Below are 16,564 nucleotides of genomic sequence, written 5' to 3'. Positions count from 1 at the left end.
ATTTTGGCCAGCTGCCTTAAATGAAAGTACACTACTGGACCAATGATGAATCCACCTGGATTCTCCTCATCTTTTCACACAACAGTTGAGGCTGAATTGTACTGAAGGCGCTTGAGAAGTCAAATAATGTGAACCTCAAAGATGCATCAAGAGTGTCCAGATGTACATAGTAGAGATCGACCGATATATCGCTCGGCCGATATATCGGGCCTATATTTTTTAATAAATCGTCATCGGCCGATATCCGTGTTTAGTAGCAATGATTTAAAGTCAGGCACGTCGGCGGGCAGCCCCGTGTTATTGTTGCAGTGAAAAGTGCTGCTGCGCATGTGAAGCACCCCAAGCCAAAACTTTTGGAAGATTCAACAACAGTCCTGGGAGATAAAGGTAGTCAGAGAATTTCATTCTGTAAATGGTGTGGAGAAGTTGACAGCTCTTACAAACACTGCAGCGTGGTTGAGGGCTACGTTACTCTGCCCCGCTCACAGACAGCACCACGCTCGGAGAGACAGCTGTCCTGGAGCTTCCCAGAATGGTGAATCACATTTGTTCGGAAGCATGGTTTGATACAGACAATAACCAGTTTTCCATCCAACTCATTTGTATTTAGGGATGTCAATATTCGATCATTTCCATGATCGTCCTTTAAATTAACGATCAATAAATAACCTTAAAGGGGGGGTGAAATGCTCGTTTTCACTCAATATCCTGTTAATCTTGAGTACCTATAGAGTAGTACTGCATCCTTCATAACTCCAAAAAGTCTTTAGTTTTATTATATTCATAAGAGAAAGATAGTCTGTACCGATTTTTCCCGGAAAAACACGACCGGCTGGAGGCATGACGTGTGGGCGAAGCTAAAGAATCACGAGCGCCAGTAGGTTTTTGCTTGAGAGCTTTGGAAGCTGTGACATTACCGTGAGGAAAAAAACATCATCCAAAACAAACCATGGCTAACAGTCAGATTCAGCCATTTATTTATGAACCAGAATCAGATCCCGAGGCTGAAACTGAACGAGAGCAGCAGCAGCAACGACTCGCTCCGAGCGGGGCTCGAACCCGGGTCTCGAACCCGGGTCTCCGACACGGGAGGCGGACGCACTAACAAGGAGGCAGAGATATTTTAAGCAGTTTTACTCACCGCCTGCGGTTCCAACACACGATCGTGACCCTTTTTCGTTGGGATTGCATCATCCTTAAGAAATAAACGATATGCAAATCCGTCGTCAAACTGGGCCTTGTTTGTAAAACAAGCATCTTCGAAATGCAGGGAACTCCGTTGATGCTCTGTAAAAATAAACTCCATCCACTGGTCCCTTAATGCTGTTTTTTTTTTTTTTTTTGGTAATCTGTGCAGGGTTGTCTTGCCCTGGCAACCAAAAACACACTTCTTTTGTGACTTTTCGCGACACTCTCGCTCTGATCAGTGAATGAATGTCTATGCTCAGCATCTCGGTGCTCTGCTATACGGGAGCGCGCGCTCTGTGTCTGTGCATTTATTTGCAATCAAGTCAATGATATCGCTGTAGATGAAGTGACCCCAACTAAGCAAGCCAGAGGCGACAGCGGCAAGGAACCGAAACTCCATCGGTGACAGAATGGAGAAAAAAACCTTGGGAGAAACCAGGCTCAGTTGGGAGGCCAGTTCTCGTCTGACCAAACGAAACCAGCAGTTCAATTCCAGGCTGCAGCAAAGTCAGATTGTGCAGAAGAATCATCTGTTTCCTGTGGTCTTGTCCTGGTGCTCCTCTGAGACAAGGTCTTTACAGGGGATCTGTATCTGGGGCTCTAGTTGTCCTGGTCTCCGCTGTCTTTCAGGGATGTAGAGGTCCTTTCTAGGTGCTGATCCACCATCTGGTCTGGATACGTACTGGATCAGGGCGACTGCAGTGACCCTCTGATCTGGATACAGACTGGATCTGGTGGCTACGGTGACCTCGGAATAAGACAGAAACAGACAAATATTAGCGTAGATGCCATTCTTCTAATGATGTAGAAAGTACGGTGTTATGTGAAGTGTTTCCGGTTCCAGTTTACCTAATTAATGCAGCCTAAAAATCCTTTAACGGATTTGGATATTAAAAGCATATTAGTATGTTATGTGTATGCCAGGTTAAAGAGATGGGTCTTTAATCTAGATTTAAACTGCAAGAGTGCGTCTGCCTCCCGAACAATGTTAGGTAGGTTATTCCAGAGTTTAGGCGCCAAATAGGAAAAGGATCTGCCGCCAGCAGTTGATTTTGATATTCTAGGTATATCAAATTGCCTGAGTTTTGAGAACGCAGCGGACGTAGAGGAGTATAATGTAAAAGGAGCTCATTCAAATACTGAGGTGCTAAACCATTCAGGGCTTTATAAGTAATAAGCAATATTTTAAAATCTATACGATGTTTGATAGGGAGCCAGTGCAGTGTGGACAGGACCGGGCTAATATGGTCATACTTCCTGGTTCTAGTAAGAACTCTTGCTGCTGCATTTTGGACTAGCTGTAGTTTGTTTACCAAGCGTGCAGAACAACCACCCAATAAAGCATTACAATAGTCTAACCTTGAAGTCATAAATGCATGGATTAACATTTCTGCATTTGACATTGAGAGCATAGGCCATAATTTAGATATATTTTTGAGATGGAAAAATGCAGTTTTACAAATGCTAGAAACGTGGCTTTCTAAGGAAAGATTGCGATCAAGTAGCACACCTAGGTTCCTAACTGATGACGAAGAACTGAAAGAGCAACCATCAAGTCTTAGACAGTGTTCTAGGTTATTACAAGCAGAGTTTTTAGGCCCTATGATTAACACCTCAGTTTTTTCTGAGGTGTTAATCATAGGGCCTAAAAACTCTGCTTCACACAGAGCCATACTCGAAAAAAACTTTCCGAAACTTGTGACAAACCAGAAGGAGTATTTTTGGAACAGAAATACTCCTTCAAACGTACAACTTAATTTTTGAAACTTTGTCCATGTTTAGCATGGGAATCCAACTCTTTAACAGTGTAAAAAAACTCAGTATACATGAAATAGCATTTCACCCCCCCTTTAAGGAAAAACAATAATTATAATTAATTAATTAATTAATTATAATACATTAATTATACATATATACATATATATATATATATATATATATATATATATATATATATACTTATATATATATATACTTATATATATATATATATATATATATATATATATATATATATATATATATATATATATATATATATATATATATATATATATATATACTTTTAACTGTAGTACAATAACTGGAATGCATGACCTTGAGTCACTTATAGCTCTAGTCTTTCTATCTGGCAATTATGTATATTCATATTATTGTTATATGACTCACTCAGCCATACAAAAATCAATATAATCCCGGATGAACGTTGTTAACTGTTTTTCTAAGGGAGGTCTGTTCTAGGTGGCTAAGGTGAAGCTTATTTAGCTGTGCTGGCAGCGGAAGACAGTTTTGCACATTTCACTTTAAGAACAGTGTCATTTACTGAGACCTCACAGTCAACAAGAGCAGGATTGGGAGCATGAGGTCACAGTGCCACCTGCTGTTATTCCATGTCTCTCCTAAAGCAGCATGTCCCGCATCCTGTCATCCCTCTCCCTCTTTATTTCGTCCGTCCAGAATGCTCCATCTCTCTGCAGTCAGCTGTGCTCTGTGCGCCCTTGGGGAGATCGCTGGTGTCCCTGGTGTGTGCGTGAGCTGCTAGAGTAAGTGTAATTTCCCAAGATCCTCCAAACCAACAATACGGTCTCAAGAGCCTGTCGTCCACTTAGACTAGTGTGCAGATTTTGTATGCACATGTGGGTACATTTTGCTTTTTTTATAAGCTTTGTCTATGCCAAATGAATACTTTTTGTGACACTTATACTGTTCTCCGTTTTACAATTCACTTAAATGGCTTAACAAAGGGACAACACATTATTCGCAAAATAAAAAAATTTTCATTTTCAACACAATAGTGTCATACAGGGTAAAATGACTTCATGACCATGGTTGAGTCTTTAAGAGACATTAAGGCTAACTTTACCTGAGATGTGATCAGAGTTGACAGTATGGACCACCAGTGGATGATGCACAGGTCTCATGTACTGAGATTGGACAGCCATGTGATTGACATGCTCTAAGGCTTCTGAGCTGTGCACTATTCCAATCTGAGAGGCGGGACAAACAGAAAATAGTTCAGAGAGACAACAGGGAGAATTAAAATCTGACTTTATGGCCACATCAAGAATGAATAAATGAATGGCTGGATTTTTATTGGATCGATCACAAGTGAACCTTCTAAAACTCTAAAACCACTTTATGAAATATAACAGTGATTTGAATTTTCTTGCAAAGAGTCTGAGCAATGCTTTTGAGCACAATCAAGTGTGACTTTTAAAGATAAAAGCTCAGGTTTTTGAGAAAAGCTTAAAAATGTTTTTGGAAAAAATCTAAAAAAAAAAAAAAAAAAAAAACTACTAAAAGTCTAAGGATGCACAACCTTACAAAAACAAGGCAAGATTATCAGTGAATAATGGTACAGATATACAGATCTAGATTTGAATGAATAAATGATTTCATTGTCATTGTACAAATAGAACAAAATTGAATGTAATCCTTTGGATTGGATTTTACATGGTGCTTGGACATAAATGTGTGTTGATAGACAACATGTTAAAATAAATGATAATATTATAATATATAATAATATTACATCGTGTTAAATGGGGCATAATAGATGCCCTTTAGATATGGATCACAAAAACTGTCTTAAGTGTAATTTTTCTAAATTAAGATGAATAAATCACATGAAAGCTGAATAAATAAGCTTTCAATTAATGTATGGCTTGTTAGGACAGGGCAATATTTGGCTGAGATACAACTACTTGAAAATCTGGAATCTGAGGGTGCAAAAGATAATAAATAAATAAATAAATACTGAGAAAATCGCATTTTAAGTTGTTCAAATTAAATTTACAAAATATCTTCATGGAACATGATCTTTACCCAAAATCCTAATGATTTTTGGCATAAAAGAAAAATCTATAATTTTGACCCGTACAATGTTTTTTTGGCTATTAATAGTAATATACCCCAGCAACTTAAGACCCTTTGGACCAGGGTCACATATGTTCTACATTGAGAACCTATGTAAAAATGAAAACAATGGGAAGAAGCTTTCAGCTGTGCCTATTCCTCCCCCCACAATTCCTGCCGGCCCGAGACTCGAACTCGCAACCTTTGGATTACATGTCCAAATCTCCAACAATAAAGCCATGATTTTCCCATAATCTGACATGATAATTTTACTATACTCATGATAATCTTACTAAACTCATGAATCTCAAAGTCATAACTAACATTTCTTTTTGCTTGCAAGACTAATATTTTATTCTGGTATGTTTTCATGTGCATTAAAATTATACTCAAGTGTAAACTGTTCCAGTATCAACATCCTTGTTGATCCTGGAACAACATTCCAAGCAACCAATCAGAATTGGTGTATAAATTTACATGAAATGCTTGGCTGAAACCTTATGACCAGAGTTGTGTGTTTTCTTTATCTTGTTATTCAACTATCATTTCCTCCTGATTTTAGTGATAAACTATGGGTAGGTTTAGGTTTAGGCCTACTAATGTAAAGATGGTCTTAGAGGCCAGACCTAAAATGCAAATCTCAATCTTTTACAATATGGGGATTCCTTACTCTATCTCTCCATCCATCTACTATAAAAAGTTTGAAGACCCCGGTCTTAACATTTCTTACTATAAGATTATATAATACAGGCTTTTCAACATTTTTACGCTGTTATTTTCTTTGCGTGCATTGTTGGGACAAGTTACTTTTAAAAGTAATACATTACAATATTGCATTACTCCCTAAAATAAGTAACTCATTAAATTACTTACTTTTTATGGAAAGTAATGAATTGCATAACTTTTAAATTATTTTGTAAATATGAGCAGGGCTTTATGATTTTAATTTAATACGTTCTGTTTATAGAAAACGTAAAAGCCCTACTCACCAAAAAGTGTAATGAATAAACCTCATGCTGGAGGAAAGTAATTTCATGTCTGTACAATAGAACACAGAAGAAAAACGTTAAACACTCTTCAGCAAGAAAAAAAAACAAACAAAAAAACAATGAAGCACAATTGTTAGTTTATCAAAAGTAATTTTTGCCTATTAGTATGGTTGAATTGGATCATCTTTTTTATAAGCTGTGTCTATGTCCAATGAATTCTTTTTGTGACATATTTACTGTTCTCTTAAAGCCACTGTTTTACTATTCAGTTAGATGGCTTAACAAAGGAACACATTATTCACAAAATAAATTAATTAATTTTCACTTTCAACACTATAGTGTTGTGATCCCTTTAAATATGTATCACAAAAACTGTCCTAAGTGTCAATTTTTAAAAATTTAGATTTATACATCACCTGAAAGCTTAATAAATAAGCTTTCAATTAATGAATGGTTTGTTAGAACAGGACAATATTTGGTTGAGATACCACTTTTTGAAAATCTGGAATCTGAGGGTGCAATAAATAAATAAATAATAAATAAATACATACTGAGAAAATTGCATTTTAAGTTGTCCAAATTAAATTTACAAAATATCTTCATGGAATATGATCTTTACTCAAATCCTAATGATTTTGGCATAAAAGACAAATAGATAATTTTTACCCATACAATGTTTTTTTAGGCTATTAATAATAATATACCCCAGCAACTTAAGACCCTTTGGACCAGGGTCACATATGTTCTACACTGAGAACCTACGTAAAAAGAAGCTTTCAGCTGTGCCTATTCCTCCCCCCTCAATTCCTGTCGGCCCGAGACTTGAACTCGCAACCTTAAGATTACATGTCCAAATCTCAAACAATAAGGCCATGATTTTCCCATAATCTGAAATAATATTACTCATGATAATCTTACTAAACTCGTGAATTTTAAACTCATAACTAACATGTCTTTTTGCTTGCAAGACTAATATTTTATTCTGGTATGTTTTCATGTGCATGAAAATTATACTCAAGTGTAAACTGTTCCAGTATCAACATCCTTGTTGATCCTGGAACAACATTCCAAGCAACCAATCAGAATTGGTGTATACGTTTACATGAAATGCTTGGCTTAAACCTTATGACCAGAGTTGTGTGCTTTCTTTATCTTGTTATTCAACTATCATTTCCTCCTGATTTTAGTGATAAACTATGGGTAGATTTAGGTTTAGGCCTACTAATGTAAAGATGGTCTTAGAGGCCAGACCTTTTACAGTATGGAGATTCCTTGCTCTAACTCTCCATATCTCTACTATAAAAAGTTTGAAGACCCCGGTCTTAACATTTCTTACTATAAGATTATATAATACAGGCTTTTCAACATTTTTACGCTGTTATTTTCTTTGCGTGCATTGTTGGGGCAAGTTACTTTTAAAAGTAATACATTACAATATTGCATTACTCCCTAAAATAAGTAACTCATTACATTACTTACTTTTTATGGAAAGTAATGAATTACATAACTTTTACATTATTTTTTAAATATGAGCAAGGCTTTATGATTTTAATTTAATACGTTCTGTTTATAGAAAACGTAAAAGCCCGACTCACCAAAAAGTGTAATGAATAAACCTCATGCTGGAGGAAAAGTAATTTCATGTCTGTACAATAGAACACAGAAGAAAAAGGTTCAACACTCTTCAGCAAGAAAAAAAAAAAAAAAAAAAAACAATGAAGCACAATTGTTAGTTTATCAAAAGTAATTTTTGCCTATTAGTATGGTTGAATTGGATCATCTTTTTTATAAACTGTGTCTATTTCCAATGAATTCTTTTTGTGACATATTTACAGTTCTCTTAAAGCCACTGTTTTACAATTCAGTTAGATGGCTTAACAAAGGGACAACACATTATTCACAAAATAAATCAATAAATTTTCACTTTCAACACAATAGTGTTGTGATCCCTTTAAATATGGATCACAAAAAACTTTCTAAAGTGTCAATTTTTAAAAACTGAGATTTATACATCACATGAAAGCTTAATAAATAAGATTTCAATTAATGAATGGTTTGTTAGGACAGGACAATATTTGGCTGAGATACCACTTTTTGAAAATCTGGAATTTGAGGGTGCAATAAATAAATAAATACATAAATAAATACTGAGAAAATCACATTTTAAATTGTCCAAATTAAATTTACAAAATATCTTCATGGAATATGTTCTTTACTCAAATCCTAATGATTTTGGCATAAAAGAAAAATCGATAATTTTGACCCATACAATGTTTTTTTTTTGGCTATTAATAATAATATACCCCAGCAACTTAAGACCCTTTGGTCCAGGGTCACATACAGTTGTGTTCAAAATTATTCAACCCCCTAGAGACTGCAGTACGTTACAAATACAAGCTTTTCTGAAGATCCAGGATAAAATAGAAATTGTATCTATAACAGTTCACTGGCATATTAAAAGTGATATTGTCAATATATAATGTAATACTTTTGAGTTATAAGATTTTTTAATAATACTGCTATGTCATAATTATTCAAGCCCTATTCAACATTGCTGTTTTAAATCACTTATTTGCATGGTGGGGAATAAAACAGTCTCAAAACACAATTAAGCTTTTACAAACTCTATTAAAACAGAGATCTCACAAAAGCTAAAGAGAATAAATATCGTAGTACTTCAGAAAGGCTAAGGATATATGAATATTTCCAAGACATTGAAAGTTCCTAGAGACACAGCTCTCAGCCTTATTCCTTAGCTTAAAATATGTTTTACCAGAAAATCTTTGAGGTTGTGGAAGAAAAAGCACAATATCATAAAATGTTTAATCAGAGCAACTGAGAAAAATCTGCAATGTTAAGCCAAAGACTTGCAAGATGACCCGATGAAAGGAGGAAAACCATTTCAAAGTAGTGTGTAAGAAGATCACTAGACAAGTATTGCCTTTATGTTGAGACATCTTGTAGAATACCATTCTTGATCAAGAAGAACAAAGGACAACTAGAACTTGATAATATACATTTGTGTAGACTTGTGGAGCTCTGGAGGAATGTTATATGGAGTGATGTGACCAAACTGGAACTTTTTGGACCCATGGATCAGCAGTATGTCTGCTGCAAAAAAGGCAAAGCTCATAAGCAGAAGAACACCATCTCCATCCACAAACTTGGAGGTGGATCAGTCCTGTTATGGGGTTTCTTTACTGTAGAAGGAAGTGGAAATCATGACTGTATGAAGGACATCATGGTTTCTTTAAAGTGTCAGGCCATTTTGACAAGAATTGTGATGCCTTTGGTGCAAAAACTGAAGCTGATGATCAATGGACTTTCCTGCAGGCCAGTCATACCAAAGTACACATCCAAATCTACTACTGCTTGGTTCAGGGATCAGTCATAGAATGTACTTGAGTGACCTGTTCAGTCTCCAGGCTTAATTCTCATTTCAAATATCTGGTTGAATTTGAAGAAAGCAGTGGCAATGTGAAAACCAAAGATTATCAATGATCTGAAAGCTTTTTCAGGTGTGGAATGGGCCAAAACTGTAGTAGAGAGGTGAAAGAAGCTTCTAAACACTTACAGACAGCGTTTATTGGTGATTTTAAAGAATAAAAGATTTTGCATAAAGGGGGTTGAATAATTTTGAACACAACTGTATGTTCTACATTGAGAACCTATGTAAAAATTGTAATAATGGGAAGAAGCTTTCAGCTGTGCCTACATTCACTCCCTCCACAATTCCTGCCAGCCCGAGACTCAAACTCGCAACCTTTGGATTACATGTCCAAATCTCCAACAATAAAGCCATGATTTTCCCATAATCTGACATAATCTTACTTTGATAATCTTACTAAACTCATGACTCTCAAAGTCATAACTAACATGTCTTTTTGCTTGCAAGACTAATATTTTATTCTGGTATGTTTTCATGTGCATGAAAATTACACTCAAGTGTAAACTGTTCCAGTATTAACATCCTTGTTGATCCTGGAACAACATTCCAAGCAAACAATCATAATTGGTGTATAAATTTACATGAAATGCTTGGTTTAAACCTTATGACCAGAGTTGTGTGCTTTCTTTATCTTGTTATTCAACTATCATTTCCTCCTGATTTTAGTGATAAACTATGGGTAGATTTAGGTTTAGGCCTACTAATGTAAAGATGGTCTTAGAGGCCAGACCTTTTACAGTATGGTGATTCCTTGCTCTATCTCTCCATATCTCTACTATAAAAAGTTTGAAGACCCCGTCTTAACATTTCTTACTATAACATTATATAATACAGGCTTTTCAACGTTTTTATGCTGTTCATTTTCTTTAAGTTACTTTTAAAAGTAATACATTAGCTACAATATTGTATTACTCCCTAAAATAAGTAACTCATAAAATTACTTACTTTTTATGGAAAGTAATGAATTACATAATTTTTGCATTATTTTTTAAATATGAGCAAGGCTTTATGATTTTAATTTAATGCGTTCTGTTTATAGAAAATGTAAAAGCCCTACACACTAAAAAGTATAATGAATAAACCTCATGCTGGAGGAAAGTAATTTCATGTCTGTACAATAGAACACAGAAGAAAAAGGTTAAACACTCTTCAGCAATAAAAAAAAAAAAAAAAAAAAAAAACAATGAAGCACAATTGTTAGTTTATCAAAAGTCATTTTTGCCTATTAGTATGGTTGAATTGGATCATTTTATTCTGGTATGTTTTCATGTGCATGAAAATTACACCCAAGTTTAAACTGTTCCAGTATCAACATCCTTGTTGATCCTGGAACAACATTCCAAGCAACCAATCAGAATTGGTGTATAAATTTACATGAAATGCTTGGTTTAACCTGTTAACTGTCACCCGTCCGCTCTGTGGGACGCCTACATTTACTTCACTATATTACAATTAAATCTAATCTAATCTTGACAAACTATATATCGTTGGGAAGGTCTAAGACTCCCAAATATATATTTTATCAATGTTTTTTGTTAAAAATGATGTTGGAAAAGTAATAGATTAATTTATGACAAGAGTGCACCCTCAAAAATCTACATTATAACAGGAATTTTGACCTTTGTTAAAAAAACAAGACGACTTTGTTGCCTTTTTGACCAGAGTTACGTGCTTTCCTTATCTTGTTATTCAACCTTATGACCAGAGTTACGTGCTTTCCTTATCTTGTTATTCAACTATCATTTCCTCTTGATTTTAGTGCTAAATCATGGATAGGTTTAGGTTTAGGCCTACTAATGTAAAGATGGTCTTAGAGGCCAGACCTAGGATGCAAATCTCAATCTTTTACAATATTCCTTGCTCTATCGCTCCATCCATCTACTGTAAAAAGGTTGAAGACCCCGTTCTTAACATTTCTTACTATAACATTATATAATATACGTTCCTCCATCACAGGCTGGGTGACATAGCGCCCAGGAAGCTATAAAGGCACGTGCCACGCAGCTGACTTCAGCTTCGCGTCTTTCAGCAAGCGCTCTGTGTGTGCATGTCTAAAATCTGTCTTGTGAGTCTTATTTGCTGTTGTCTTTCCAATAAAACAACATAATTCCAAAAAGCGAAGCTAAGACACGACATTTGAGGGGTGATTCCAGATTGCGTTATAGATTGTGTGTTCCTCCCTGCCCGCGCTACACAACGGGTGGGGATACACACAGTCTATGCGTGGTTTGCCTGGGATCGAAGCATGCTGAGTCAGCTCTCGAGGGACAGGTCTCTCCGCTGTCCGCATTGTGAATGATTGCCGATGCGGACGCTTCGCCAGTGTTCCCCGCGGTGCTGGCCCAGGTTCTGCTGAGGCAGAGTGGCTGCTGCACTCTTGGGTTTCGCAGGTGGATCTTCCTCATCTGCCAGATCCTGCGCCCAATCCCTGGGTTCGGAAGCACACTCGTCGGTTTCTTCCCCCCAGGGTGAGGGGTCGACACTCCACCTCTCGTTGTCTGATGAGGTGGATGTGGAGAAAATTAGTAGGGATTCGCCACCCCTATCGCCCCAGTATGATGAGTTGTTGGAGGTGGTTACTCATGCAATTGATAAATTACAAATTGAGTGGCCTGCAGAGAAAAAATCTGAGCCACAGAAAAGTAAATTAGATGAACGCTTTTTGCGGCCGAGGCAACCACCTCCATCCTGAAGCCTTCTCTTTTTCCCCAATCTCCATGAGGGGATAGCGAGATCGTGGAAACACCCTTATTCCACATGTCTCTTCGGCCCCGACTCTCAATACTACGGCAATGCCGCAGGGCTCGATGAGCGAGGATACAGAGCGATGCCCCGGGTCGAGCAGACGCTTGCGAGCTATCTATGTGGCAGCAGGTCAGGCGGGGTCGTGCCTTCACACTATGGCCATCCTCCAGCCATATCAAGCTGACCTGCTGAGAGATGTAGATGAGGGAGAGGGGATCAAGTCCGATGACATTGCAGAGCTTAGACGGACCGCTGATCTCTCCCTCCGTGATACCAAAGAGACCGCTCGCGCGATTGGGTTTAGGCCTACTATAGGCCTCCCTCCACAGAGATCTTTCAGAAATGTAGTAAAAAAGATCTGATTTTGATTGCAGAATTCTTTAATATCGAGATAGTAAAAGAAGAAAAAAAAAAGTGATTTAAGGATTATTTGTTTAAGCAGCTCGTATACAATGGTATTTTAACAGAAGTTGACGAACACCCTGCGGTTGCGACAAATGCGGTGGCTGAAGAGTTCGCTTCTGGTGTAAATACTATTAAAAGTGCAAGCTTTATCCATTCATCTAAAGGAATTAGACCTTGAAGTAAAAAGCAGGAGAATGAGAATTTACGGTTAAAACTCAGAGTGGTAGAGGCAGAAACTGATAGAGAGGTTAAATTCCATACTATAGCATTATGGTCAGCAAAGGTAAGCAGGAAACCTATTCCAGCTCCGCGCTCGAGATCTCCATTTCTTCTCCTCCTGCACCTGTAATCTCACACACAAGGAGTGCTCAGGAATTTGATGTCAGCAAATACATCAAGCTTGTGCCTCCCTTCCGCTAGTCAGAGGCTGATGCCTACTTTGTCGCTTTTGAGCACATCGCAGGTAAACTTAAATGGCCAAGCGATATGTGGGCATTATTGCTGCAATGTAGCTTAACAGGTAAAGCTCAAGAGATTTGCTCGTCATTGCCAATTGAGCAGTCTCTCAATTATAATATCCTTAAAACTGCTGTTCTCAGAGGCTATGAACTAGTTCCTGAAGCATATCGCCAAAAGTTTCGAGTGCATGCAAAGTCAGAGAGACGCATGTATAATTTGCGAGAGAGAAAAGAGTAATGTTTGAAAAATGGTGTCTCTCCAGTAAGGCCACTACTTTTGAGCAATTGATATTACTGGAGGACTTTAAAACTTGTCTTCCTGAAGGTGATGTCATTCATTTAAATGAACAAAAAGTAAATTTGTTGTTGAATGCTGCTGTGTTAGCAGATGAGTTTGTTTTGACGCACCGCAATGTGATTTTGCGTGACACTGGCTCAGCACAGTCCTTTGTCTTAAAAGAATTACTGCCCTTCTCGCAAAGCTCATACACTGGCACGGATGTGTTGATTTGTGGTATTGAAATGGGGTGTGATGGTGTTCCTCTCCATCAAGCACACTTAAAATCTGATCTTGTGACTTTCCTAGTCCAGATGTCTAACTCGAATAAACACTTGATGCGATGGGCGTTATTTGTTCAGGAGTATAATCTCGACATTCGTCATATGAAGGGCTCTGAAAATGTGATTGCCCATGCACTGTCCAGGACCGGTGGTACTGAAATTTAAGTGATATATATTAAAAAAATTCTCCAAATCGAGGGATAAAAGAAAAAAAACTTAGTGGTGGGGGTGTTACGTCCATAGGGACATAAGTGATTCTGTCTTTTGATTTCATTAACCATACTGTGTGTATGTGTATGTGTGTGTGTGTGTGTGTGTGTGTAGACTGTGATCTTGTTTCTTTTACTCCTCCTCCTCTCTGTGCTTGGCAGGCTAACGAGTGCCACCTGACTCCTGTTTAGCTAGTTAGCTGGAGTATAAAGGAACCCCCAAGAGCTGCAGTCCAGGGTGAGAGGCTGAGAGGTTCCATCCATGCAACTGCCATCTTCCAGTTCCAGTGTTGGGATTTTAAGCTCTTGTTCAAACTCTTGTCTATTTAAGTGTTTGTTGATTGCTTCACCTATAGTGTTAAAGTGAAGTTCTTGAGAGTTGCAGAGTGTCTGTCATTTTTGGTTTAACTGCTTAAGTGGAAGTGGAATATTTTTTTCTTGTAGGGAGGTGGATGTCATTTATTTTAGAAGCTAAACTGTATGTGTCCAGTTTGAGCACTGGACGCATACATCCACAAAGCTGCCCTGTGGAGAAAATCTGACCAATTGCTTGTTTACTATGGTCCTTCTAAAAAGGGTTTTCCTGCCTCTAAGCAGACCCTTAGTCGTTGGATAGGCGAGGCTATCAAAGTCTCCTATGAGTCCTCTGATCTTCCACTTCCTTTGGGAGCCAAAGCTCACTCTACTCGGGGTATGGCTGCCTCTAAGGCCTTTCTAACAGGTGTTTCCCTCTTGGATATCTGCATCGATGCGGGATGGTCCACGGCCTTTACATTTGTCAGATTGTTTGGCCAAATTAATATAAGATATTCAGTTAAGTTAGAACAAGTTCAATACATTTTTTTATTGTATTTCTACAGGCAGAGGAGAATAGCCAAACCAAAAAGAAACAAAGAAAACCCAATGTAACATTCATAAACTGTGTACACAATAGAATGCGTTCGTGAGTGGGCCATCTAGTGGTCACTGTTTCTCTTTGGCTCAGCTGTGGTGGATCGTGAGCTGTGTGTGTGAATTGGGAAAAGTTTAAAGGGCGGAACGAAAGTTTCAAAATTCAAATGAACCGAATAGAATAGACTCAGAAGAGACGTGAATAAATGCACGTGCGTTGCCTGATCCACAAGTGCACATTTTAATCCGTACATGCACAAATTATGATAATTTTAATACAAACTCTAACGTTTGTATTCACAAAAATGTCTCTATTTGAACAAAATGCTGCACATTAATGTAAATCTTAACTCTGCAGACACCGATTGAAAAGCATTTGTTTCAGTGTACTAGTGACGCACGTTCACAAATTTTTCAAATCGTGTACACGTTAATGTATTGCACTCGATTGCACAGAGCCTTGGACGTGAAATGCTGAAAACTGCGAAAATGAAGTCTCAAAATCCAAATGAACCAAACAAGATCGACTCGAACTAGATGTCCATTAATGCACGCGTCACCCGATCCACATATGCATGGATTCCTTTTTGCATGCATGAGCAATTTAAAGGTCCCATGACATGGATCATTTCCTTTTCTTTAAATGCTTTTTAATGTTTCCTTAGGTGTACTTATATTGTTAGTATTATTTTTACATTTAAAATTTAGAAATAAAAAGCATTTTTAGATCCTGATATTAGCCCTCTGGCTTGAATGCTCTGTTTGAAGGGGCGTGTCTGCTGTGAGACTCCGAGTAAACCACAACTGTTGTGACTGGCTGACATCTTTGCATACGAAATCCATTCATGTGGAACCCCTCTCAAATATAACGTTTTATATATATATATATCTATCTTTCATTGTAACGGCAGTTTGGGCAAGTGTGCAGATGTACTCGCAATGTATAACAGCTCCAGAAAAAAAGGAGCAATCTTTGATCGCTCTGTAGTTAAATCACAATTTAAATAACAGATTTGTTTCATGCTACTAAGAGAAACAACGTGAAGTTGATCGTTTAGTCACTGACTTGATTCACTGATGCATCAGTATTAAATGATTTAGAAAGAAAGTCTGTGTGAACTTGAATGATTAGCTACACATCAGAAATCACTGATCACAGATCAGGCATTAATGAACACTGTTACTCACTGTTTGTGCCGGTGCTGTCGAATCCATATCATAAAAGTCTGTAATGCCTGTGCTGACATTGCGACTGAATTTTTGGGCGGGCAAAGCAGAGAAAGGGGAGGTAACAATTCTCTTTACAATGTCACAACGAGGAGATTCAAGATTCAAGATCAGCCCGTTTGAGCTTGCATTTTCTCAAAGGCAGAGAAAGATAGAAAAATCTCGATTTACACCGATTCAAATTTCTAGAAACTTGGGGACCATATACAGGCTAGGGGAACTTGTATTAATCTTAAAAAACCTCAAAAAGTGAAATTTTCATGTCATAGGACCTTTAAGATATATTAATGCAGAACAGAACATTTTTATTCGCAAACATGTCTGTATATGTACAAATCGCTGCACAACTTAATCCCTAATCAAATTAAAAGGCATTTGTTTGTGGTTCGTAAAATACATGTATAAAACTGATGTAGTACATTGATATTTTTGCGTGCATCTATTAATCATTTTGAGTCCAATTTCATCCCATAGAAAATTTGCCTATTCAAAAATAAACTAAATAAATAAAAAGGTCAGCACTTCTTTAATGAAAAGGGGATTAGATACAGTTTTGTTAACATATTTAATTTTTGAAGGTTTGCATCA

At 37.3% G+C, this 16,564-nt stretch overlaps 1 protein-coding gene across 1 annotated transcript in view; it reads right to left on the bottom strand.

Moving 5' to 3' along the window:
- Positions 1 to 4,010: 4,010 nt before the first annotated feature.
- LOC127951388 (calsyntenin-2-like) overlaps positions 4,011 to 16,564 on the bottom strand; it is a 229,851-nt gene continuing 217,297 nt past the window's right edge. Inside the window, exon 15 of the mRNA XM_052549263.1 lies at positions 4,011 to 4,175. Coding sequence (XP_052405223.1) covers positions 4,026 to 4,175 — 150 coding nt within the window. The 3' untranslated portion in view covers positions 4,011 to 4,025. The remainder of the gene's footprint in view (positions 4,176 to 16,564) is intronic.

This window comes from Carassius gibelio, chromosome B2 (assembly GCF_023724105.1).
Source record: "Carassius gibelio isolate Cgi1373 ecotype wild population from Czech Republic chromosome B2, carGib1.2-hapl.c, whole genome shotgun sequence".
Lineage (NCBI taxonomy): Eukaryota > Metazoa > Chordata > Actinopteri > Cypriniformes > Cyprinidae > Carassius > Carassius gibelio.
The sequence above is the reverse complement of the archived record's forward strand: the minus strand, read 5'-3'. Positions and strand labels throughout refer to the sequence as shown.